Genomic DNA, 24,660 nt, shown 5'->3' with positions numbered 1-24,660 from the left:
CGCAGGCTGCGCCGAGCCGCGCGGGCCGCCGCCGCCGCCGCCGCCGCCGCGCGCCGGGCCGGCCCCGCGCCCGCGCCGCCCCGGGTCTCGCGGCCCGGCCGGCCGGCCGCGCGCCCGCGAGCCGTTCATGGTGCAGCGCATGTGGGCCGAGGCGGCCGGGCCTGCGGGCGGCGCCGAGCCGCTGTTTCCGGGCTCCCGGCGGAGCCGCAGCGTGTGGGACGCAGTGCGCCTGGAGGTGGGCGGCCCCGACAGCTGCCCGGTGGTGCTGCACAGCTTCACGCAGCTCGACCCGGACCTGCCGCGCCTGGAGGTGGGTGAGCGGGCCGAGGAGGGGCCTTCCGCACAAAACCCGGGGCGGCGAGGGGGGCGTGGGGGCTGCCGCACAAAAGGTCCAACGCTTTGGGGGCCAGAGCCGAGACTTCGTGGTTCTCCCCTCCCCCCACCGCCACCATCTGTCCCGGGACCTGGCCCCACCGAGCTTCTAGGTGTGCCAGTCCCGCGCCCCCTGCAGCCCAGGTAGATCTGTTCCCGCGCGCTGTCACTGTTTACGTCTGCGAACTTCTGACAGCAGGGGCTGGGCCTGCACCGGCGGTTAGGCTCGGCGGTGCAGGAGGTGAACGAGTGGTTAGGATGACAGAGTCCTCCCAGGCAGTTGGGACCACAAGGGCCTTCCAGACAACACCCCTTGGGGGCAGACAGGGATCCGATGTTCAGAGCTGCCCCGAGAAGCAGGGTGGAGGGCAGACAGGCAGGCCTCCCGCCTGTGCCTCTAGGTGTCCAGGCAGGGAGGTTGGGAGAAGGGCCTTTCAGGCCGAAGGGGTGACTCGTTTCTGGTTGACGAGAAAATATGCCGACACCCTGAATTCATAAGGATTTAGGAGGGCTCAGAGAAGGGGCATGTGCCTGCCACGAAGGGGGCTGGGGATACCTAGGTGAGGGCTGGGTTCCTCGTTTCTGGTGTGCTCTGGGCAGTGAGGCTCAGTGGCTCGTAGGGTCTCCACCTCCCACCTGACTGTGCACCTGACTCTGCAGGGAGTCTGGCAGAATCCAGGGATGGGCCCCTCGCCCCGTTCTGCCTGAGCGTGGGGCCTGGACAGAGGCTGTCCCTGGGTCCCGGGGCTCAGGGCACATCTAGGCCAAGCCAGAGCCTTAAGAGTGAAGTTTGAGCCCCCTGCTGGTTAGAGCCCCTCCCCCTTGGCGCCCCCTCCCCTTCCATCATTTAGGGCCACAGTACCTTGTCATTGCTGGAGATTGCCAGCCTGGGTCTTGTGCCTCTGCATCCCCAGTGCCTAGACGGGGCCTAGATAGGTATTTGCCCGAGGATAAAGCATGTCTCCGTGCCCCGCATGGGGGAAAGATGGGGCGGGGAGCTCTTGCTGAGGGGACTGTGGGTCTGGGAGACTCCTCCTGAGCTTGGCGGATGGCGGGGCCAGGCGAGTCCTCCAACCCTCATCCACCCACAGCTCCAGTCTTCTTTGGCGGCTGGAGCAGCCCCCCAGGGAGGGTGGGGGTGGGAGGCCTGACACCAGCCCAGTGCTCATCTGACTTTCATTATGTCTGGCAGTGGCTCCGGCTTTGTGTGCTGGGAGGGTCCGGCGTGCGTGCGCACAGGGGCCGGGCAGGTTCCTGGCCTGGGTGGGGCGGGCCTTTGTGCCTTCTCTGCCTCCCTCCCTGTCCATCTGCATCCTGGAGGGTCGAGGAACCGAGGGAGAGGCAGATCTGAGCCCTTACCCCTGCCCAGGGTCTGCCTTCCCTCCATCTCCCTGCTTCCCCTCCCCCTTTCTGTCTCCCTCTTTAGCTGCTACTCTCCCTCACCCGGCCTCAGCGCTGAGATCCAGGCCATGGCCGCTGTTTAGAAATCAAAGGGGAAGCTTCTGGCTGGGGCAGGAAAACCAGGGTCCTGGCAGAAGAGGAGGCCACTGCCGGAAACCAAACACAATGACCATTTACCATGGGCCGAAGGGAGGGGGGCCAGGGAAGTCCCTGTCCCTCCTGCCAACACAGTGCCCCCCCCACCCCCCCACCCCCCCACCATCCTGGGGCTGGTTTCCTGGTCTCTGTAGCGAGCCAGAGCTGAAGCGGCCCTGCTCGTGGCCCTGTCCTGTCTGGAAACCACCAGGCAGTTTCTGTCTTGCCCCCTCCCAACCCCCCCCCCAACCCCCATTTCCCCACCACGCCTCCACCCAGGCCCTCCCTCTGTGGGCTGCCAGATGTCCTTGCACATCTGGGCATCCACTCGTCATCGTGATTGAGAAAGCCAAGTCACTGCTGACCCAGCTTGGCCTGAGGAGTTCTGTGCTTTCTGGAGGTCACCTGGCCCATGCCCTCGTCTCTGGGCAGACCACTACATTGGCCAGGCAGGGAGGAGTTTTCAGGGTGCAGCACGTACTGGCTGCAGGCACCACCCCTCTCTCCAGCTGGCTTTGACCAACCCTGCAGAGTAATAGCCAGCCCCACTTTATAGCAGATAAAGGGAGGCAGAGAAATGAGGTCCCTGATTTTAACGTACACACAGCCAAGGACGTGCAGCCAGGATTTGAATATGGGCTGTTGTTTATTGGGGGCCTGCTGTATTTGAGAGCCCACCGCAAGGATCAGAGAAGGATAGGGCAGAGCTCACTGCTGAGGCAATTATAAGTTCATGGGGAGGGCAGTGGAGCTGTCAGGGGAACAGAACCACGTCCAGGCAGCTCAGAAGCCCCTGGGCAAGTGAGGGGTATCAATGCTTCTAGACCAGAGAAGGCAAAAGTCCTTTGGGCCAGAGGACACCGGGGAGGGCTTTTAGGAAGGAGCGAGCCCACAGCTGGACTCCAAAGGTTTAAAGTCATAGCTCATACGAGCCAGCCAGCGCTTTGTGGGAGGCCCTGTGCTAAGTAACACACAGGCAGCATTTCTCTTTGCTGCCAGGATCATCGGATTGCCCATTTCACAGATGAAACAGCTGAGGCCCTAGAAGTTAGACTGCACAAACACCCCAAGCTAGTGAGTGGCAGAGGTGGGATTCTGACCCACAGCATGTGACGGTAAGGCCTGAGCACAGTCTGGATGGAACGGAATGAGGAGGGCTTCTCCGTTCTTCTGGTAGAAATAAATAGGAGAGTCTCCCCACCCCCAGTCTCCTGCCTCCTTCCCGGTTGTCTGGTCTCCTGATCAGCTTTGTGCAGCTCTTCAGTTTCACCCCCAGGGCTCATTTGCCTTTGACACCGGAGGCCCTAGAGGCATAGCCTTGGGTGGGAGGGAGTCTCTGTCTGCACTCTGCAATCTTTGAGGAGGGCTCCTTAGCTAACTCGGAGGGAGCAGGCTCCAGGCTGTTGGCCGAATCAAGTTCAGGAGGGGACTGACTGCCACCTGCTGGGCCCCCATGAACCCCAGGAGAGGAGGAAGGGGGGGCCCAGGCTGGCTGGTACCGGGTCCTCGTGCCTTCTGCCAAGCTTCCTCCCTGGGGCAGCCGAGGTGAGACTGCTCACCGGCAGGGCTCCGTTCCGTCCTCAACCTAGAAGTCGGACGTGTGTTTCTAGGCCCAGCCTTCACGGCTGCTAGAAGGGGTTGGAGTAATCCCGCGCTGGCCCCAGGCAGTCGAGGACTGGCTCCCGGGGCTGCTGACCGGCCACCCGGCTAGCTCCCATGCATGGCTCAGTACCATGCTGTGGCCACCCTGTCCCGGGCTCGGGCTTCCGGCCTCCTGGGCTCCGAGACGCCGTGTTCCTGGACACACAGCTCTAGCGAAGCGACTCCCCACTCTGCTTCCCAGGGGATGGGAGTAGAAATCTGCAGCCTCGGGCAGAAGCAGAACTTCGAGCTGCCCCGGGCCTGCGTCCCCTGGCTGGGAGCGAGCAGATGAATGGCTGGGAGACTGCTTGGTGAGCGGGGCCGGGACATAAGGCTCCAGGGCCCGCGTTTGGGGAGCTCCCGGGCGTGGGTGTTGCCTCGGCATTTCCCTCTCCGCCCTGGGGAACTGTTGGTTGGCCAGTCACACCTGGAGGCAGAATGTCCTTTTGAACCGGGGGACAGCGTCGTGAGTGCTGGTCCAGAGCTGGGTCTCTAGGGAAGAGAGCTGCGGGGCAGTGCCAGCTTGACCCCTCGAAACCCTAGACCTGCTCCCCATCCCTGAGCCTTGGTTGCCCATCTGGAAAATGGACCTGACACCAGTTCCTCCCCTAGGGTTCAGGTGGAGACTGAGAGAGGCAGCCTGGTAAGCAGTCCCCACGGTGCCCGATGCAGTGTCAGAGCCAGGCAGGTCATGACTGCCACGGTCGTGTGGTCTGACAAGGTGCCAGGGGAGTGCCTGGGCCCTGGACTGGGCCACACAGCTGTCTGATGCAGCTGGTGTGGTGCTTCTCAGGCCTGGGTTCTGGAGCTGACCTCAGGGCCCCGCGGCAGGAGCCCCAACCAACCACCCGCTCCGTGGAAAGGTGTGGGCGCCGGGCCCCGCCATCCCCGACGGGCTGCGCCCTCTAAAGAAGGCCTTCCCCTTTCTGGACTCTGCTCTGAGGCTGTGACTGCAGCAGCCACAGTGGATCAGGGTGGCAGCCACGCCCGGCCAGGAGGGTCATAGGCCAAGGTTGAAATCCCTGCCCCGGCCGGCCGCCGTGTCCTGGCTGCCGACCTGAGTGAGTTCAGGTCACGCGTCAGGTGAGGCATTGTGGGGTCTAAACGTGAGGAGTGTGTGCAAAGCCCGGCACCCAGCAAGTGCCCGCAGACATTGGGCGCCGTGGTTGGTGGTGTTGCTCTTGGACTGGACCTTCAGCTGGCCCTGCCCTGCACCCCCTTCGGGACTAGGCCACCCTCCTCCTCAGCTGTCACCAGTTACACTCCCTCAAAGGCCTGGTCTGTGGTGGCCTGCTGACCTGACAATCAGGAGCTGGCCCCGGATGGACAGAAGGATGGGTGGTGGGCAGGGCCAGCCTGGGGGCGCCCTCACCCCTCCCCGCTCAAGGCACATTTCCTCCTCCTAAAAATTTTTTTTTATTGTTTTTTATTTATTTTCGAGAGAGAGGGAGACAGAGCATGAGTAGGGGAGGGGCAGAGAGAGAGACGGAAACACAGAATCTGAAGCAGGCTCCAGGCTCTGAGCTCTCAGCACAGAGCCCGACGTGGGGCTCAAACCCACGAACCGGGAGATCATGACCTGAGCCGAAGTCCGATGCTTAACCGACTGAGCGCCAGCCAGGCGCCCCAAACTTCCTCCTCTTTAAATGCTGATGAGTAACTTGGACTCAGGCTGATGGCAAGGGTTCTTGGGGACAGCCTCTTTGGGGGCTCCACAAGACTGGTCCCCAAACTCCAGCTTCTGGGGTCCCCAAGCTCCCCGGTTGCCCTGGCAACCAGGCACCTTGCATGGTCCCCAGCAAAGGTCCCCTTGCCTCTACGGCTGCACTGGGGTGGGGGGGGCAGGAGTGTGGCTCGCCCCTGTCCGGGACTGACCTCTGGTCCCCCACTCAGTCCTGTCTGTGCCCTCAGACTCAGGGTACAGGACACCCACCCAGAGCTTGAAGGCGGGGCCCTGCCGCACACAGCGACCTTTTTCTTCTCCCCCAGTTTTTAGAGCTTATGGTCTAGGAGATGAACCAGGACTTGAACTTGAGAAGTCCCTGTTTCTTTTCAGCCCAAATCCTCAGTTTCCACTCTGAATGGGTGTGGGGTGCCCCGTTTAAACTGACCCAGGAGCCTTGGATCCCAGGAGGGCTGATCAGGCCCTCTGATCTGTCTCCTGCTGTGGTTCCTGCATTTGAGCAAAACGCCAAAAAGTCCGAAGGCTGCAGGGCTGGCTCGGGCAGTTTTAGGACACCTGCCCTCTCCGTACTGGCTCTCCTCCAGGTTTCCCTAGGTGCCCTCAGGGTTTTCCCGCTAAATGTCTGTCGGCAGCTCCTGGGGACTCTGGTTGTTGGGTACTGCCCAGTAGCAACAGCGCCCTTTCCCCCTTTCCTGGGCACCACCTGTCCCGCTTCCTGGGCACCACCTGTCCCGCTTCCTGGGTGCCACCTGTCCCCCCTTCCTGGGCGCCACCTGTCCCCCTTTCCTGGGCGCCACCTGTCCCGCTTCCTGGGCACCACCTGTCCCCCCTTCCTGGGCACCACCTGTCCCCCCTTCCGGGGCACCACCTGTCCCCCCTTCCGGGGCACCACCTGTCTCCCCTTCCTGGGCTCCACCTGTCCCCGCTTCCTGGGCGCCACCTGTCCCCCCTTCCTGGGCGCCACCTGTCCCCGCTTCCTGGGCGCCACCTGTCCCCCCTTCCTGGGCGCCACCTGTCTCCGCTTCCAGGGCGCCACCTGTCCCCGCTTCCAGGGCGCCACCTGTCCCCGCTTCCAGGGCGCCACCTGTCCCCCCTTCATGGGCGCCACCTGTCCCCCCCTTCATGGGCGCCACCTGTCCCCGCTTCCGGGGCGCCACCTGTCCCCGCTTCCGGGGCGCCACCTGTCCCCGCTTCCGGGGCGCCACCTGTCCCCCCTTCCTGGGCGCCACCTGTCCCCGCTTCCGGGGCGCCACCTGTCCCCCCTTCCTGGGCGCCACCTGTCCCCGCTTCCGGGGCGCCACCTGTCCCCCCTTCCTGGGCGCCACCTGTCCCCCCTTCCTGGGCGCCACCTGTCCCCCCTTCTGGGGCGCCACCTGTCCCCCTTCCTGGGCGCCACCTGTCCCCCTTCCTGGGCGCCACCTGTCCCCGCTTCCGGGGCGCCACCTGTCCCCCTTCCTGGGCGCCACCTGTCCCCCCTTCCTGGGCGCCACCTGTCCCCGCTTCCGGGGCACAACCTGTCCCCCCTTCCTGGGCACCACCTGTCCCCCCTTCCGGGGTGCCACCTGTCCCCCTTCCTGGGCGCCACCTGTCCCCCCTTCCAGGGCGCCACCTGTCCCCGCTTCCTGGGCGCCACCTGTCCCCCCTTCCGGGGCGCCACCTGTCCCCCCTTCCTGGGCGCCACCTGTCCCCCCTTCCTGGGCGCCACCTGTCCCCGCTTCCGGGGCGCCACCTGTCCCCGCTTCCGGGGCGCCACTTGTCCCCCTTCCTGGGCGCCACCTGTCCCCCCTTCCTGGGCGCCACCTGTCCCCCCTTCCGGGGCGCCACCTGTCCCTGCTTCCTGGGAGATTTCACAGGCCAGGCGCCGAGCTGGGCATGCTGTGTGCATTTTCTTAACACCCACTCTTGCCCTGTAGGAAGCTGCTGCTCTTTTTCCCATTTCACAGATGAGCTCACTGAGGCCAGGGCCAGAGAGGCTCAGCAGAGCTGGAAGTCAGAGCCTTTCACGAGAGGCTCAGCAGAGCTGGAAGTCAGAGCCTTTCACGAGAGGCAGTGCCCTGGGGTCTGGTGGGTGTCTCCTGTGCCCAGGGCTGCAGGGTGCCGGTCAGTGTCCAGTGAGGGCCCTGGGCAGCGTCCCCCACCCTGCCTGAGTGTGACCGGGTCTCCATGTGTAGCCTGAAGAGGAGACAGGAGGACACTGTGGTACAAGCTCGGGCCCTTCTTTGTCCACCCCAGCCCTCAACCAGGTCTCTTAGGAGGATCCAGTCCGAGGTGGAGGCCCCTGTGGGTCTGGAGGCCCCTTATGACCCCTCATTGTGGCTTCCACGGGAAATGTATACCCAAGGAGGGCAGAGGGGCGATTGGAATGAAGGTGCCGTGATGTCTCCAGATGTGTGGGCCCCGGCCGCCTTGTGGGACAGATGGCAGGGCTGGGGAAAGACCAGTAGGTCCCCTCAGGTCCATCCCAAAGGAGGAGGGGCGGGCGACCCCATTTTTCTCCTTTGAGCGAATGGGGCCTGGCCTGAAGTCAGCTGGGGACAGGCATCCTGCTGGCCTGTCACCCTAAGAAGGCTGATCAGGTGACACACGACCAGATGCCACCCAGGCCATTTCTCCTTGTCCCTGGGGCTCCGAGCTGTACTCAGAGGGACAGCAGAGGGTGAGGCACAGAGGTGCCATGCTTCCGGCCTCCGCTTCCCGGGGCCTGGGGGTACCCTCCCCCCCTCCCCCCACTGAGCCAAGCCGTGGAAGGTCAGACAGTGTGTGGGGCATGGCTGCCAACTGGGTCTCGGGGACCCGGGGACACTGGCCCCCCAAGGACACAGCCATCCCTGTGGCATTCTTTTCCCTACAGAAGCCTCCCCTCAGGACATCTGCTGTTTGCTGGGCGGCTCCCATTCTCCCCCAGGAACCCCCCAGCCCCTCGCCACAGACCTGCCCTCTCGGGCTGCCTGCTCCTGGGCCTGCATGCTGTGCACACTGCCAACAGGGTGGCCCAGGGTCACCCACAGGTGCCAGGGCCCTGCCTTTCCTGCCCTAGAGGGTCGGGGGCGGGGGGCAGATGCCAGGCTTGGCTGCTTTCCTTCTCTGTCCCTGGAAGGGAGTAGGAGCCGGAAACAAATGCCACCTGCCCCCCCCCCCCACCCCGTCTGCCAGTTTCTGCCCAGGCTCCGGGGCAGTTTGCCTGAGAACCTGGCCCTCTGTCTCTTGGTAGATGGTTTCAATGGCGCCTGCACTCGGCATTGCTCTGAGCGTCTGGTTTTGTCTGTGGCGGCTGCTGCGTGAAGGGGCCAGAGCAGCCCCGCGTCTGTGTGACAGGGTAGCGACTCCCGGTCTGTCCCTCTCGGTGTCCGGCCCTGCCCCCCACCCCCCACTGGCTTCAGAAGGGGGCCCCAGGGGGTGGGGGAGGGGCTCAGGAACCATGTGACACGCAGGCCAGCTGCTCTGCCAGCGAGGCGGGTGGCTGAGTGCAGGGCCTGCTCTCTGGCCCTGCGGGAAGGGGCGGGGGCGGGGCGGGGGGGGGGGGGTGCGGCGCGACTGCCTGGCCGAGGCCCCTGGTAGGGCCGGCCTTGATGGAGCCCCGCTGGGAGCCAGGTGCTATGTGGAGTTCAAGTGCAGTGCCCTCTGGCGGGTGGGTCCTGCACGGGGACCTCCAAATCGCTGCCACCAACCTGGGTGTTGTGGACACGGACTGGTACCCAGCTGGGCCAAGTTGTGGCTCAGAAACCCTGGAGAAGGGCAGGTGCTTCCACTCAAGCCTCGGCCTTTGCAGGAAGCATTCTGACCCCTGAGAACGTGCCTGGGTGGTGGGTCCCCAGTCCAGCAGGGGGACAGCTGGTCCCCGAAGCCTGTCTTCTCTGATGCCTCTTCCAGGCAGGGAAAGGAAAGCTTTCTGCCTCAGGAATCTCCCTTCCTCAGTGGAAAGGCCAGACCTCCACGTGTCCCGGCTATTTGACGGGCGTGGGCGTGGGAGGTGCCGCTTGGGGTTGGGGTGACCTCCGCCTGTGGTTCCCCCTGGCTTCCCAGAAGCCGGCTGGCCCTCTCTCTGGAGAGAATGTGATCGCAGTGGCTTCCCCGTTGGCATGGTGCCCGGTGTGGGAGGGCGGCCACAGGCCAAAGGAAGTGGCCTTCCCGAGGGCAGCCCCCCAGGGCCCTCAAGGGTGGGCAGGAGGCGAGAGGCCCAGGCGCCCCATCGCTGCCCCCAGGGGCGCAGTGGGGCCCAGCTTAGGCCAAGGGCTTCAGGGAGGGCACTTTCGCCTGGGTCTTCTGTAAGCTGCAGCTCACCTCGGGTCAGGGCAGTGACCCACACTCCCAGCTGCAGGTGAGGACCGGCAGTGTGGCCCTCTGCCAGCTGGAACCTCCCAGCTCCTCCCTCTCAGAGGTCCCCTTCCCACTGCGGGCACGCCCTTCCCTGGACAGGGGCAGGTGGGAGATGGGGCTGTGAGGCCCGGGCTGACGCAACTAAGTGGCCTTAGCCAGGGCTTGATGGTCACGGCCCCCCAGGCCAGCCTGTTCCGTGGAAGGGGTGGCTGCCCCCTAAAACCGGGGCATTTCCTCTCTGGTCCTGGTCCAGGGAGCAGCCAGATGATCCCCCTTTCTACAGCCCTGTGATTTTGAGTCCCATGAAAGCCCAGTCCTCTGCCCAGATGCCTGCAGTGTCATCATTTTCACCCCGTCCCCATGCACGTGATGACGGACAGGGAAGGGGAACTCCTCTGTTACCCAAGAAAGGGCCCGGGCTTGAATGAACAGAAAGGGAAGGAAGTGGCGTCGGATGTGGCCTCGGGGATGCCCAGCACCTGCCCCAGACCCGTGATGCTGACTCCGGGGCTGGGTCCGTAGGAGCTGCTGGGTCAGCCGAGGGGTGGGGGGGTGGGGGCATGATGATGAGCTGGGGAGACATGACGGGGGCCTGGGGCCCCAGACCGTGGGGGAGGCACCTTCCGGGTGGCACGAGCAGGTGGCTGGGGGTCTGGGAGCCTGGGGACTTGTCTCGCTCGTACCCAGCTTGTGGCTGGTGGAGTGGGAAGGGGGCGAGGCTGGGAGTGGTGTCCACCTGCCCCGATACTACTCCTGAGAGCCCTCGAGCCGTCGGCCCACTTAGTCCTGGCCTGGGGATCTGCGTGGATACCGGGCCTCAGCTGCGGACCGGAGGTTCATGAGGCAGCCCCTGACGCCCCCGCCTGGTGGCCGGGCACTGTCTCCACAGAGCTGCACGCAGGAGATCGGCGAGGAGCTGGTCAACGGGGTCATCCATTCCATCTCCCTGCGGAAAGTGCAGGCACACCACGGCGCCAACAAGGGCCAACGCTGGCTCGGGGTGAGTGTGGGCACGGGGGCCCCCACCGCCAGGACCCTGCGGAGGCCCGGGGGCCAGACGCCGCTCGGCGACTCTGTTGGGTTCCCTCCCAGGGCCTTCCTGCCTGAGGGCCCCACAGCACCCCCTCCCAGAGGATCATGGGCCTTCGTGCCCCCCCCCCCCCCCACTGTCCGGTCCTGGGCTCGGCCGGGAGCATCCCTCTGCATGTATTTGATGAATATGAAAAAAGACGCTCTTTGGTAAAACATTTATATTTAAAAAAATATTTTTAATGTTTATTTATGGGAGAGAGAGAGAGAGCGCACACACGCACTTGTGCGGGGGGGAGAGGCAGAGAGAGAAGGAGACAGAGAATCAGAAGCAGGCTCCAGGCTCTGAGCTGTCAGCACAGCGCCTGACGTGGGGCTCGAACCCACAAACCGTGAGATCATGACCCGACCCGAGTCAAAGTCGGATGCTCAACTGACAGAGCCACCCAGGCGCCCCCCCCCCCCCGCCAAAAAGACCCTTTTCGAAAAACACAACAAAGGCACTTTTCTGCTGTTTTTACTTCACGTTAGGCTGCAAGTGATTTTGTACGTTGCCCCAGTTTTTCTCGTTTTAATTCCTGCCCCCGGTTGTGTCAGGGGCCGTGAGCCCGCCCTTGCAGACCCTCAAGCCCTTCCGCATCACCTCGCTTAGAAGGGCTAGTTTGACCCAAGAGGGGCGGAGGCTGAGGCTACTATGTAACTTGCGGTCTCCTGGGGCACAGCCCTGTGACCCCTCCAGGTCAGAGGTAGGGCCGGACTCAGCAGCACGACATTCCAAAGGGGAGGCCCGGTCGTCACGGTGATTCACCCTTTCATGCTCTAGGACCTGGTCTTGATTCCTTCCCACAGCTTTTCCCGGGGCTGCACTGAACATGCTGTATCTCTTCTCACCCCAGAATAAGCCTCTGTGTTCTCGTCTCTAGAATGGGCAGGTTTTGCCAGGGCTCACGGGAGTGATGCTCCTAATACAAGGAGGGGCGGTCGTTTTAAGTTCCCCTAACAGAATGGCCAGAAAGTGTTGGGTTAGTACTTTTTAGCCCTCCCCGTCTCCAATTCCACTTTTTTTTTTCAATGCTTTATTTTATTTTTGAGAGAGAGAGAGAGAGAGGCAGAGTGCGAACGGCAGTGGGGGGCGTTGGGCAGAAAGAGGGAGACAGAATCGGAAGCAGGCTCCAGGCTCTGAGCTGTCAGCACGGAGCCCGACACGGGGCTCCAACCCGCGGACTGCGAGATCATGACTTGAGCTGAAGTCAGATGCCTAACCGACCGAGCCACCCAGGTGCCCCTTCCGATTCCACTTCTTAAGCTGAGAACCTTTTTCTGCTGGGGGCACGCATGTCTGCGCCCTTGCCACATGTCACTGAGCACTTGGGAGTTCATCTGAGCCCCTGTGTCCCACCCCAGTGTGAAAATGAGTCAGCCCTGAACCTGTATGAGACCTGCAAGGTGCGGACGGTGAAGGCCGGCACGCTGGAGAAGCTGGTGGAGCACCTGGTGCCCGCCTTCCAGGGCAGCGACCTCTCCTACGTCACCATCTTCCTGTGCACGTACCGAGCCTTCACCACCACCCAGCAGGTGCTGGACCTGCTGTTCAAGAGGTGAGCACGGCCCCCGCGCAGCACAGCGGCTCCCCGCCCCCTCCTGGCACCTTTTTGAGCCTCAGGTGTCTCGTGGGAACCCTGGGTGTCAGGAGGACCACCCCACGTGGGGTCGTGTCCCACTGTTGGGACAAGTCCCCCACCCTGTGCCCGGCCCGTGGAGGGGGTTGCCTGGGGCTGCCGTGCTTCCTCTCTGCCTCCAGCCTGGGTGTCCCGTGCCTGGGGCAAAGCTACTCTCGCCCTCGATTCCATATGGGGGACCCATCCTGGGGGTGGCCAGGGAGGGGTCCTCAGCCCCCTCAGATCTCTGTAAGGTGCTGGCTGGGCTTCGTTCACTCAACAAGTGGGCACAGAGCCCCTTCTAGATGCTTCGCATACCCCCGACCAGACTCTACCCTCCTGGGCTTCCGTTCTCGTCCAGAAGTCAGCCAGTAACCCTAGACGTCATAGCAGGTACGGTAGATGTGATGCCCTCACGGCCTCCTCTAGATACGGATGCATCCTTCCTTATTCTGACGAGGACGGCGGACCCCAGGACCAACTGAAAAAGTGAGCGGACTTGGGAGCTGATGGGAGGACCCCCGTCTCCGAGGTGGGGGACATCTAGGGTGGGGGCGGGGCGCTGGGCAGAGCCACGGCTCCCACACGAGCTGTGATTCCTGCTGGAGGGCCGAGGGGTGGGGGCTTCTCCTGTAGGAGGAAAGGAGTCAGACAGCCGTGGCTGGGGTTCTGGGCCCCAGGGAGCAGAAGAGAGGCCGGGGGCTGAGGTTGGCCCCTGAGAGAGCGGGTCCCCCTCACAGCCCACCCCAGCCCTTCCTGCCCGGCCCCAACCCGGGGACCCAGGACGGAGGTGCGGGGGCCACCTGCTCACCCATTGACCTCACGCGTCAGTCCCCTGAGTCCAGCTGCCCGGACTGAGAACAGTGTTCCTGAGAATAGTGTCTGTGGGGAGAGGAGACCCCCAGGCGCCTCGGAGGCAGTACGGCAGCCATGGGTGCAGGAGCTGGGGACGAGGGGCCATGAGAGCCCACGCAGGCTGGGCGGGAGGACGCTGCCCGTTCCCTCCTCCTCACACACTTACGCAGCACCTACTGTGTGCGGCCAGGGCAGGGACAGAGCAGACACGGCAGCCCTCCGCCGTCCTGGAGTTTACACCGTGGCCAGGAGGCCCCCGGACAGACAGGGGAGGGGCAGGCCTCCCTGAGGAAGGCAGGGGTGCCCACACCATCGATGGAGGGCTCCCTCCCGTGGGGACGGCCAGGCCCCCACCTTCTGACCAGACCTGCCCCTGCCTGGACGGCCAGTGGCGGTGGTGGGGGGGGGGGGTGCTCAGGTGGGCCTGGCCTCCGGATGGAGGACCCCCAGGGGCGCCGCAGGGGGCCCTGCGGAAGGAAAGGCCGGGCCGCTGACTCTGCTGCCTGCCCCCCCTCCCTCCAGTGCCATCTCCTCCATTCTGGGCACCTGGCTGGACCAGTACTCGGAGGACTTCTGTCAGCCCCCAGACTTTCCGTGCCTCAAGCAGCTGGTGGCCTATGTGCAGCTCAACATGCCTGGTTCTGACCTAGAGCGCCGTGCCCAGCTTCTCCTGGCCCAGCTGGAGCACGCAGAGCTCACGGAGGCCGAACCCGAGGGTGAGAAGGCTGGGGAGTGGGGGATGGGGGTGCACGGGGACGGGGCGGTGCTGGGCCACCCAGGGAGGAGCCCCCGGGGGCTGATGTGGGGCCAGGAGCAGAGACTGAGAGCCCCGGCGGGGGACCGCAGGGGGCAGAAGTCCCGGTGTGGGTTCCTGGCCGCGGCTTCCCCGGGAGGCTCTGGTGGGTTCTGTCTCTGCAAAGACATCTGGAAACTTCTCTCCTCTAGCTCTGTCGCCAGCTCCAGCGCCACTTCTAAAACCAGCTCCGGAACTAGAGCCGGCTTTGGCACCTGAGTCAGAACCAGAGCTAGAGCCGGCTCCAACACCGGCTCCAGAACCAGAGCTAGAGCCGGCTCCGGAACCGGCTCCGGAACCGGCTCCAGCCCCAGCTCCGGAACTAGAGGCAGCTCTATCGCAAACTGTAGACCTAGAGGCGGCTCCGGTGCCCGAGCCTCCCTGGCCGTCACCTGTGGCTGCAGAAAATGGCCTGAATGAGAAGCCTCACCTCTTGGCCTTCCCTCCCGACCTGGTGGCAGAGCAGTTCACACTGATGGATGCGGTGAGCAGTTTTTCTCAGCCGGGCGGGGCAGGGGAGCGCTTTCCTCCAGCCTCTGGTCCATTCCCTGCCATTCCCCGGCATATCCCAGCTCCGTTCCTGCGTGGTCTCTGGACTGTGGATGCAGAGATGGGACCCTCCCCACCCCATCCCTGTGCGCAGTTACGATGGATTAAATGAGACGGGGCGGTAGAAGGCTGGGCGGAGCCCGGCCCATTCGATGGGGGGGGTGGAGCTCACCGTGGTACGTCCAGCTCCGTGGGTCACCCCACCATCTGCTCGGGAGGCCTCGGCACCTACGAGGCACCTGCCGTGTCCTGGAGTTTACGGCGGACAAAGCCTGTGGGTGGAGCGCCCGCGGTGAGCGTGCATCTGGACAGGGTGGGGGGACCTGAGCCACGATGGGGGAGCCGAAGGTGCCGCCTGGCGTGCGCAGCGGTGAGCGAGTTTCTGGTGCTTGCAGTGAGTGAGGGTGGGCGTCTGAAAATGCCAGACGCTCTTCGCTGCCCGTGCGTCATCTGGGTCACTCGTGCGCTGGGCACCCACGGTCGGCAGAGAACAGAGCCCAGAGGCACGGCCCCCACCCGGGCCTGCGAGGCTCGAGCCACATCCTCAGCTTTCTCTGAGCTCCAGCCCTGACCGGGGACCCTGCCTGGGACCAGGGAGACCGGGGACGCTGAGCTGGGCCGTGGCAGTGCTAGGTGACGCTCCCCATGATCCCCCAGGAGCTGTTCAAGAAGGTGGTGCCCTACCACTGCCTGGGCTCCATCTGGTCCCAGCGGGACAAGAAGGGCAAGGAACACCTGGCTCCCACTGTCCGCGCCACGGTCACCCAGTTCAACAGTGTGGCCAACTGCGTCATCACCACCTGCCTGGGGGACCGGACTGTGACGGCCCGGGACAGGGCCAGGGTGGTGGAGCACTGGATCGAGGTGGCCAGGGTATGCCTTGGAGGGGCCCTGGGGAACCCCTTTCTCGCCTTCGTCTGCCCTCAGGGCTGTGGTCTGTGGTCCACGGCCCTGCAGAGACCCCAGCCCTCCCTTCCCAGCGGCTCGCTGGCCTTGATTCACACGTCCCACTGCCTCAATGCCCACTGCCCGCTTCACGTCCTCCCTCGTGTTGAGCTCAGAGCCTCCTCCCTGGGAGTGTCACGGACGGGGGCCCAGGTGCTCGTTGGGGCTCCCTGGGAGCCTGTGTCACCCAGGATGGAAGGTCAGAGCTCAGGGGACTGCACCCGCACCCCACGGCTCTTCTGTTCCTCTGCCAGGAGTGCCGTGTCCTCAAGAACTTCTCGTCTCTCTACGCCATCCTGTCGGCCCTGCAGAGCAACTCTATCCACAGGCTGAAGAAGACGTGGGAAGAAGTTTCCAGGTAGGGAGACCTCTCTCTGCAGGAGCTCCACCTGGAGGGACCCGGGACCCCCCCAAGCGACTAAGCATTGTCCCCTCTGTGAGCCTGGGACCTGCCAGGAGGCAGCAAATCCTGAGGCCGGCCTGCTGGCTGGGGGGCACCCCTCCAAGTGTCCGTTGGCCTTAGGCCAGCACCTCTGCCCTGGGACTCAGTTTCCCTATCTGCCAAGCACTAGACAGAGCCACATTGGAGATTTTCCTGTGTTTCCTTGCCAGCCACACCACTCTGTCCCCTTGAAATCCAAACCGATCCAAACAGAGCCACACACGTGGAGCTCGCCTCCCCCGGCCCACAGAGCGCCCTGGGCCCAGCAGAACCCTGGGTGAAAACCACCCGTCTGGGCGGTTGGGTCCTTGGGTCCTAAATGGATGGGCACTCACACCCCTCCCTGCCATTCCCATGGTTCTCCTCCCTTCCCCCACCCAGGGACAGCTTCCGCATCTTCCAGAAGCTGTCGGAGATTTTCTCGGATGAGAACAACTACTCACTGAGCAGAGAGCTGCTCATCAAGGTAAAGTCTGGGCAGAGGAGGAAGGTTCTCGGTGGACGTTTCTTTGAAAAGTTCCAGTCCTGTCTGGGCTGGACTTTGAGAAGAGTGGGATCTTTTTGGTGCATGGGCCGGTGGGGGGTAGTTTGGGGGACAGGAGGCCCCGGTAATGGAATGGTGTGGGAGCAGCTGAGGTGTTCTACAAGGCAGGGAGTGGGGGGGTGGCTGGATCAGCAGGTCTCCTGCTTCCTCCAGGCTGCTGGGCGGCTGGGGTCTGGGGTGGGAGGCTCCTTCCGTCGGTGCTGCAGCTCAGGGTGGGCACACCCTGGCTCCCTGGGGACAAGGTACCGCAGGGGGTGCCAGAGGCTAAGTCCTGAAGGGGCTGCTCGACCTTGGGTCCAAATGAGCAGTCCTGGGACGCAGCTCTGGGAGCCCTGGGGGACTCCTCACCCCGCCCCGGGGCAGGCGCCACAAACGGATCCCAGACATCCTGCAGGCTGTCACTGCAGGGCCTCAAATTAGCCGGATGACCAGTTAGCAGGAACAGATCTCCAGCCCACTCACCTCTGAGTCCCTGTAGGACCTTGGGCAGGTCACTACCCCTCTCGGGGCCTCAGTTTCCTTAGCGGGAGAGCGGAGGAAGGATGAGCCTGGGGTCCCTCTAGTCTCACGACTCACGGGGAGGCAGTGAGATACCAGGAGAAGAGGAGTGTGGGAGAGTTCTGTGCAGGGCCCCCAACTCGGAGAGGGCACGGGCTGCTGAGTCCTTGGAGACCTCCCGGAGGTGGGTGTCTTGCTCACCTGCACTTTCCAGACCAGGAAACAGGCTTGGGGAGGCCAGGCCACTGGCCCCACATTCCCACACCCCAAGAGCACCAGGGCACCCCACTGGTGACAGCAGAGCATTCGAACCAGTGACCAAGTACCAAGGTCAGGTCTGCTGGAGGGGAAAGAGGGGAGGAGAGGAGGGTCTCACTGATCCCGTCCCCAACCCTGGCAGGAGGGCACCTCCAAGTTTGCCACCCTGGAGATGAACCCCAAGAGAGCCCAGAAGCGGCCAAAGGAGACGGTGAGTACACTCGAGGCCGAGAGAGGTGAGGGGGGCCGGCCCGAGGCAGGAGAGGAGGGGTCGCCCCCAGCCCTTCCCCCCTGCCGCTGCAGTGACCTGAGCTCCTCTGGGCCCTGACAGGGCTGCGCCCTGACCAGCAGGGGGTCTCGAGGGTGCCGATGGCAACTGGGCTCGGTGGGCTTAGGGGTGGGGAGGGTCCAGGGACCACAGAACCTTGGCGAGGTTGGGGTCTGTGGGCACTGGGAGAGAGTCTGGGGGAGACCGCTAAAGGTCCCCGGGCTGCTCCGAGTGGGAGGCTGGGGGAGGCCTCGGTCGTTGCTCATCAGCCCTACCCCAACGTCACAGGGTGTCATCCAGGGCACCGTTCCCTACCTGGGCACCTTCCTCACAGACCTGGTGATGCTGGACACCGCGATGAAGGACTATCTGTATGTGAGTGAGCCCTGGGGGCCGGGGCCGGGCGGGAGTGGGGCCGGGGTCCTGGAGCCCTAGGGGAAAGCGCCCCTCACCGAGCCCTGAGCTCTCAAGCACCGGGCACACCTTGTCTGAGGGCCCCCAGCCACCCCCACGTGCCTGGGCTCCTGCCCAGCTCACCAGTGAGTAAACAGAGCTAGGTGCCCAGCCGCTGAGGCTTAGAGCTGCCCAGGGTCTGGCCCAGCTGCCCACGGCCCTCCCTTGGGCAGCAACCACAGGAGGAGAGAGGCCCGCCCTCCAAGCTGGGCCTTCCTGCCTGAGGCCTCAATCCTTTTGTCCTCAGAGGGCTGGGCCATTAGTTGTTTGAAGCTCTGTCCCTCTGCCCACCACCCCCTAGATCCTAGGAGCACCCCCTCCCCAGGCCCAGGGGTGTGTGTGTGTGTGTGTGTGTGTGTGTGTGTGTGTGTGTGTGTGTTCGTCCACCCCGCCCCCTGGTGTATGCTGTCGGTAGTGCAGCCTGAGAGGGGCTGAGGGGTGGTCATGGGCAAGGGGACGCCTTCTGATGCTCGCTGGCTGTCTGCCTTCCAGGGGAGACTGATCAACTTCGAGAAGCGGAGGAAGGTGAGCGGCTGCCGTCCGTACGTGTTGGCGGGGGGGAGGGGGGGTGGAAATCAGAGACCTGCCTCAGCTGCAATCCTGCTTCCTGTTATATTTGTGGGGAGAGTTGGATACACAGAGGAGGGGGGACCTGTCCCACTGGAGGGGGGTACAGGAGGCCAGAATCAAGGACAGCTTCCTGGGAGGGGCTGTTTTGTTAGAACAGAGTGGCCCTGGGCGGGAGTAGACAGTAGGAGAGGACACAGAGACCCTGGGCCCCTGCCCCGCCCAGCACCCCCAGCCACGACTTCCCCCGCAGCCCCCCGGGCCACACCCAGCACCGCATCCATCCCACCACTGTCCCATCCTTCCCTCTGGGCCCCAGGAATTCGAAGTGATCGCCCAGATCAAGCTGCTCCAGTCGGCTTGCAACAATTATAGCATCACACCCGAGGAGCACTTTGGGGCCTGGTTCCGGGCCATGGAGCGACTCAGCGAGACGGAGAGGTGAGGCTGGCTGGGTGCGGGTGGGGCACGGCAGGGGCGGGCGGGCTGCGGTGTGGGATCCTGCTCAGGACCGGGCTCTGTTGCCTGGCGGTGGCTGGGCGTCTGGACCCCCACTGCCAGGCAGGTTCTGGGAGGGAGACCCGAGTGTGCCTCCTGCTCACCTCACAGCTGCCTCTCTGTCCCGTAGCTACAACCTGTCGTGTGAGCTGGAGCCCCCCTCCGAGTCGGCCAGCAACACCCTCAAGGCCAAGAAGAACGCGGCCATCGTCAAGCGCTGGAGCGAGTGAGTGGCCCCGGGCTGGCAGGAAGGGCTCCCTCGGGGCTTACGGAAGCCTCAGGCTGAGCACAACTGGGGCCACTTGTCTACCCTCCCTGGGCCTCAGTTTCCTCCTCTGTGAAATGGGGCGATCCTAAATCGGTCGCTTCCAAAGCAAGGACAGATGTGGTGCTGGTGACTGACCGAGCCCTTGGCGCAGAGCCCGGAGTGCCGAGTGTGGGGGTGGGGGCAGGGGTGGGATGTGTCCCAGGGGAGGCCTCCGAGTAAGCTGAGCCGTCCACGCAGCCGCCAGGCCCCCAGCACGGAGCTCAGCAGCAGCGGCAGCTCCCACTCCAAGTCCTGTGACCAGCTCAGGTGCGGCCCCTACCTCAGCAGCGGGGACATCGCCGACGCACTCAGCGTCCACTCGGCCGGCTCCTCCAGCTCCGACGTGGAGGAGATCAACGTGAGCTTCGTCCCGGAGTCCCCCGATGGTCAGGAAAAGAAGGTGACCGCCCGCCCCTTCTCCCTGACGGCCCTTTGCGGGGCCCAGGGCCTTCACGCCACACCCGTGAGCGGCCGAGGGGCGCTCCCGGCTCCCGAACAGAGCGCCCGGGGTCCCCCGGAGCCGGGCGCTGGCCCGGGCGCCCTGCTGACCGTGCCGTCCCCACAGTTCTGGGAGTCGGCCTCCCAGTCGTCCCCGGAGACCTCCGGCATCAGCTCGGCTTCCAGCAGCGCGTCCTCCTCCTCAGCCTCCACCACGCCCGTGGCTGCCACGCGCACCCACAAGCGCTCCGTCTCAGGGGTCTGCAGCCACAGCGCCTCACTGCCCCTCTACAACCAGCAGGTGGGCGACTGCTGCATCATCCGCGTCAGCCTGGATGTGGACAACGGCAACATGTACAAGAGCATCCTGGTGAGCGGCGCGGGCGGGCGTCCCCTGCCCGCTGTCCTGGAGCCGACCTTCCGGGGGGGTCGGGAAAGACAGATGGTCGGCGGACAAAAAGAAAGCAGCTTCCATGGAGATCCGGGGCCGGGGAGGGCTTCACAGACAAGGCACCCGAGGCGGGCAGGGAGGGAGGGAGGGGGGGAGGCAGGGAGGCCTGAGGTCCACGGCTTGGGGCCTGGATCTCCGTGGCGGCAGACAGAAGCCGCTGCTGGCTGGGGTGACGGGTCGGGTGACTCAGGGCTTCTCTTCAGGGGTGGGCTGGTGGCCGGAGAGGCAGAGGGGCCGGTCAGGAGGCGGTCAGGCGGGGAGAACGGTGGCCACCAGGCTGGTGGCTGTGGAGGTGACGGGCGGTATGAGACGTTAAATGTCATTTAGCGCTTGAGATCAAGCCAAGGGGATTTGTCTCCAGACACTGTATGTGCTGCTGGTGGGGGCAGGGATTCGCGTTCCTAAACTCAGGCTGTAGACGAGCCCTGTGCACTCTCTGGAGGTCCCCCATCCGGTCACAGTGCCCGCGTTCCCTGGGGCAGCGTCCTCGTTGGCCCCTGGCGTGTGCCCCTTCCTGGGTGGGAACCGGCCGCGGGAGACCTAGTTCGCAGCTAGCAGCCCCAAGGAGCGAAGAGAAAAGGCTTTTCTCCCGGGGCCCCGCAGCCAGACGGCCAAGCCCGAGGGCCGTTCACAGGGACAGGCTGGCTGAGAGGGGAAACGTGCTTCCGAAAGAACCTCAAATATGTGAAAATGCATGCACGCGTGACCCTGTCCTCGTCCGTGCAGGCTGCCGTTAACAACGGGTCAGGTGCCCGTTACATACCCACCGCGTACTGAGCTGCTCTCCCCGCCAGGAACTAGCCTGACTGTCCTTAAAGAGCCGCCTGTATGACCCCATGTCCGAGGCCCATCTGCCCTCTGGCCTTTGGGGTCGAGGCAAGACGGGCGGCCTGTGCTGGCCACCACAGCAGCCTCTAGCCAGTGCAGGCCTGGCCTACAGGCAGCCCCTGGGCATCTGGCCAGCTCTCTCCTACCTCCAGGGCTGGGACTAGACGCCCTCTCCTCCCTGGGTTCACTGATCCCATTGTCCCGCCGGGCCGGGATCCAGGGGAACAGCCCCCGGGAGCAGGCAGGTTCCCACGGTGGCATGGGAGGAGGTGGCAGGCTTGTCGGAGAACGGGGGGGGGGGGGGGGGGGGGGGGAGGCAGGAACAATGGGGAAAAGGCCCTCATCGTAGTGTGGGGGGCCTCCCGGGGCAGGACCAGGTGGTGAGGCGCCCGTGGACCCAGCCAGAAGCTGAGCCTTTGAACGCAGCGCGAGGCAGCTCCGAGGGTCCCTGGTGCTGTGCTCTGTGGGGGCTCCTCCCGGACCCTCGACCTCATGGCTGCCCCCTCCCTGATCCAGGTAACCAGCCAGGACAAGGCTCCAGCCGTCATCCGCAAGGCCATGGACAAACACAACCTGGAAGAGGATGAGGCCGACGAATACGAGCTCGTGCAGGTTATCTCCGACGACCGCAGTAAGTCCGGGGCCAGGCGGGCGGGCTGCGGGGGGGGGACAGCACCACACCCCAGGCCCACGGCCCCGCGCTCCCTGGGGCAGCGTCCTCGTTGGCCCCTGGCATGTGCCCCTTCCTGGGCGGGAACCGGCCGCGGGAGACCTAGTTCGCAGCTTAGCGGCACCAAGGAGCGAAGAGAAAAGGCTTTTCTCCCGGGGCCCCGCAGCCAGACGGCCAAGCCCGAGGGCCGTTCACAGAGACAGGCTGGCTGAGAGGGGAAACGTGCTTCCGAAAGAACCTCAAATATGTGAAAATGAACGCACACGTGACCCTGTCCTCGTCCGTGCAGGCTGCCGTGACAAAACACCGCGGGCCGGGGAGGGGCTGTTAAACTAGTGAAATGTACTGCTCACGGTTCTAAAGGCTGGAAGTCTAAGATCAAGGTGCTGGCAGCATCAGGTTCTGATGAGGGCCCCCTTCCTGGTGGCAGACGGCCACCTTCTCGTGTCCTCACGTGGCAGAAGGGGCGTGGGGGCCTCAGGAATGGGATTATAAAATCCTGACCTCATCACTGCCCCAAGGCCCCAGTGCTTGGGGCATTAGGATTCCCACACGAATCTTGGGCACACACAATCATTCTGACCATAGCAGACGTTAACAATTGAAAAAAAAATTTTTTTTTAATGTTTATTTATTTATGTATTTATTTTTAACATTTTTCTAATGTTTCCTTTGGAGAGAGAGAGAGGGACAGAGCACAAGGCGGGGAGGGGCAGAGAGAGAGGGAGACAACAGAATCCAAAGCGGGATCCAGGCTCTGAGCTGTCAGCACAGAGCCCGATGCGGGGCTCAAACCCGTGAACCGGGAGATCGTGACCTGAGCCGACGTCGGACGCGTAACTGACGGAGCCCCCCAGTTGTTTGTTTGTTTTTGAGGGAGAGCACGCGCAGGGGAGGGGCAGAGAGAGAGGGGGACAGAGGATCCGAAGTGGGCTCTGTCCTGACAGCAGAGAGCCTGACGTGGGATTTGAACTCATGAAACGTGAAATCGTGACCTGGGCCGAAGTCAGGCGCTTAACCGACTGAACCCCCCAGGCGCCCCCGGCAGATGCTAAAAACAGGCTCCGAGGGTGTGGCTCAGTGGGTCAGAGCTGGGAAAGCAACAGAACCAAGAGCAAGCACAGACTCGGAGCCGGGCTGCCAGGCTCGGAGAGCTCGGGCAAGGTCCTTAGGCCGCCTGTGCCTGTGTCCCCCTCCCCACGAGAGCGGGGAACGAGCCAGGGGTTAATCCCTACGCACAGCTGGAAGCACATGCTGTGCAGGTTACCTGTACGGACCGTCCTCGCCCTGTTTTCTCTCCACGAGCCACACGTTTGCTGCCGGCCGTTAGTGACCCCCAGTGTCCCCACAGATGGTTTTCTAAACCCTCTCTCACCTTCTTGCACCATTTCGGTGGCGTGGGGAGGGGGACTGCGCAGGCGCGTGCCCCATGTTGCAGGGCGGGAGGACTGAGGCCCAGTCAAGGTAGGGAAAGTGAGGCAGGGGCGCAACGCTGGGCTACAGACAGGGTAGGAGGGGCCCAAGTAAAGCCTGGCATCTGCCACTCGGAGCAGGGAGGCGTCCTGGACCCGGGCACAGAAGACCTGGGGCAGGGTCTGCCTGTCGCTGGGTCTCTCAGCCTGGGTCCTGAGTAGCACGGGATCCAGGGGAGGGGTTCTAGATTCCAGCTCTGGATGGTGGTCAGTGGAGGCAGCAGGTGTGCAGGACGGATAACCCTTTTCCGGCTCCAGGCCGAGGCGGGGACTTTGGGAGTCGAGTCCCTTTGTAACCAAGAGTCATTGGATTTCATGAGTCCCAGCAGTCGACCCTCGGCAGGTGTCCTTCCCAGGGGTCCTTGGTATTCCTGGGTTTAGACTGGGCGTCTCAGGCCTTTGGCTCGGGCCTGCCCTCGGTGGCAGGGTGGGGGGGGGGGGCAGGTGAGGTCTCTGTCAGCACCACTGACCCCCCCCCGCCCCTCCCCCACCAGAGCTGAAGATCCCGGACAACGCCAACGTGTTCTACGCCATGAACTCTACTGCCAACTATGACTTTGTCCTAAAGAAACGGACCTTCACAAAGGGGGCAAAGGTCAGGCATGGCGCCAGCTCGACTCTCCCTCGCATGAAGCAGAAAGGGCTCAGGATCGCCAAGGGCATCTTCTAACTCGTCCCCGGTGCTGGCCCGCCACAGGGACCCCTCTTGCAGGGTCCGGCTGCCTGGGTAACTGAGCACTTCCGGACTCCGGTGGCCCAGGCCAGGCGGGCACCCTCTGCCCAAGCCGCCAGCTCAGGCCACCCCCAGACGCGTTTCACCCTCAACGTCTCCCGCTGCCGGGATTGACGCCTGCTGCTTGACGGGCTGACCTGGCCTCCTGTGGACCACTCGCCGCCTTAGGTGCCTTCTGCTCTCCGGAACCGGAGGACCAGCTGACTTTGGCCGAGGAGCGCCGTCGGTGGGCACGGAGCCCCGCGTGCTGCCGGGCACTGCCCTCTGTGCGCTGCCCCTCACACCTGCTCAGGTGTGGGTCACTGCCGCCTGTGCCCGTGGGCACCCCAGGGCACCTGCTCATCCACTGGGTCTGACCACTGCAATTCTCTCCTCCGCCCGTGGGCATCGGCCGTGCCCTTCTGGGGTCCCGGCCCCTCTTGGCCACCGCACTAGCCTTTCCCGGGCCGCACCAAAGATCCCACCGTCAGGGCCAGCAGAGTGAAGGAGTCTCGCCCACCCCCTGCCCAGCCCTCCCCCAGGAGGTTGGGGTGGGGGGGAAGCCTCTTCACAGATCACACTCTTCACCCGGCGAGTGAGGACGGTCTCAGACGAGTCCTGTTGACACTGAATCTCACGACACCGCGGGTGCCGCTCCCTCCCACGCCCTGGGCTTCACGAGACCGCACGAGACGGGGGTTAGTGGGAAAGAAGGATTTGGGGGAAGGGGAGGGGTGTTGAATATTTGTATAAAAGGCAAAAACAAAACAAAACAAAACAGAAAAAGTTTACCAGTTGGGGAGGGGCAATATTTATTTGTTGTAAATAGCAAATGCTAGACTTGAATATTCTATTAAAATCCAGTTTCTACTATA

General features: G+C 63.9%; 1 protein-coding gene across 7 annotated transcripts in view; it reads left to right on the top strand.

Moving 5' to 3' along the window:
- Positions 1-24,660, top strand: part of RALGDS (ral guanine nucleotide dissociation stimulator) — a 40,049-nt gene extending 15,389 nt beyond the window's left edge. For 3 of the 7 annotated variants that reach the window (XM_045043892.1, XM_019816718.3, XM_019816715.2), the window contains exons 2-18: positions 10,440-10,550; positions 11,984-12,177; positions 12,628-12,726; positions 13,615-13,808; positions 14,038-14,369; positions 15,092-15,307; positions 15,634-15,737; positions 16,203-16,287; positions 17,264-17,332; positions 17,678-17,764; positions 18,335-18,367; positions 18,729-18,850; positions 19,038-19,133; positions 19,413-19,614; positions 19,780-20,022; positions 21,448-21,562; positions 23,568-24,660. In XM_045043892.1, coding sequence (XP_044899827.1) covers positions 10,440-10,550; positions 11,984-12,177; positions 12,628-12,726; positions 13,615-13,808; positions 14,038-14,369; positions 15,092-15,307; positions 15,634-15,737; positions 16,203-16,287; positions 17,264-17,332; positions 17,678-17,764; positions 18,335-18,367; positions 18,729-18,850; positions 19,038-19,133; positions 19,413-19,614; positions 19,780-20,022; positions 21,448-21,562; positions 23,568-23,743 — 2,478 coding nt within the window. In that variant the 3' untranslated portion in view covers positions 23,744-24,660. Of the gene's footprint in view, positions 1-82; positions 311-10,439; positions 10,551-11,983; positions 12,178-12,627; positions 12,727-13,614; positions 13,809-14,037; positions 14,370-15,091; positions 15,308-15,633; positions 15,738-16,202; positions 16,288-17,263; positions 17,333-17,677; positions 17,765-18,334; positions 18,368-18,728; positions 18,851-19,037; positions 19,134-19,412; positions 19,615-19,779; positions 20,023-21,447; positions 21,563-23,567 lie in introns of those variants that run through there. The other 4 variants (XM_019816714.2, XM_006939590.3, XM_006939589.4 and 1 more) reach the window with 4 other exon arrangements.

The sequence above is a fragment of the Felis catus genome, chromosome D4 (genome assembly GCF_018350175.1).
Source record: "Felis catus isolate Fca126 chromosome D4, F.catus_Fca126_mat1.0, whole genome shotgun sequence".
Lineage (NCBI taxonomy): Eukaryota > Metazoa > Chordata > Mammalia > Carnivora > Felidae > Felis > Felis catus.
The sequence above is the reverse complement of the archived record's forward strand: the minus strand, read 5'-3'. Positions and strand labels throughout refer to the sequence as shown.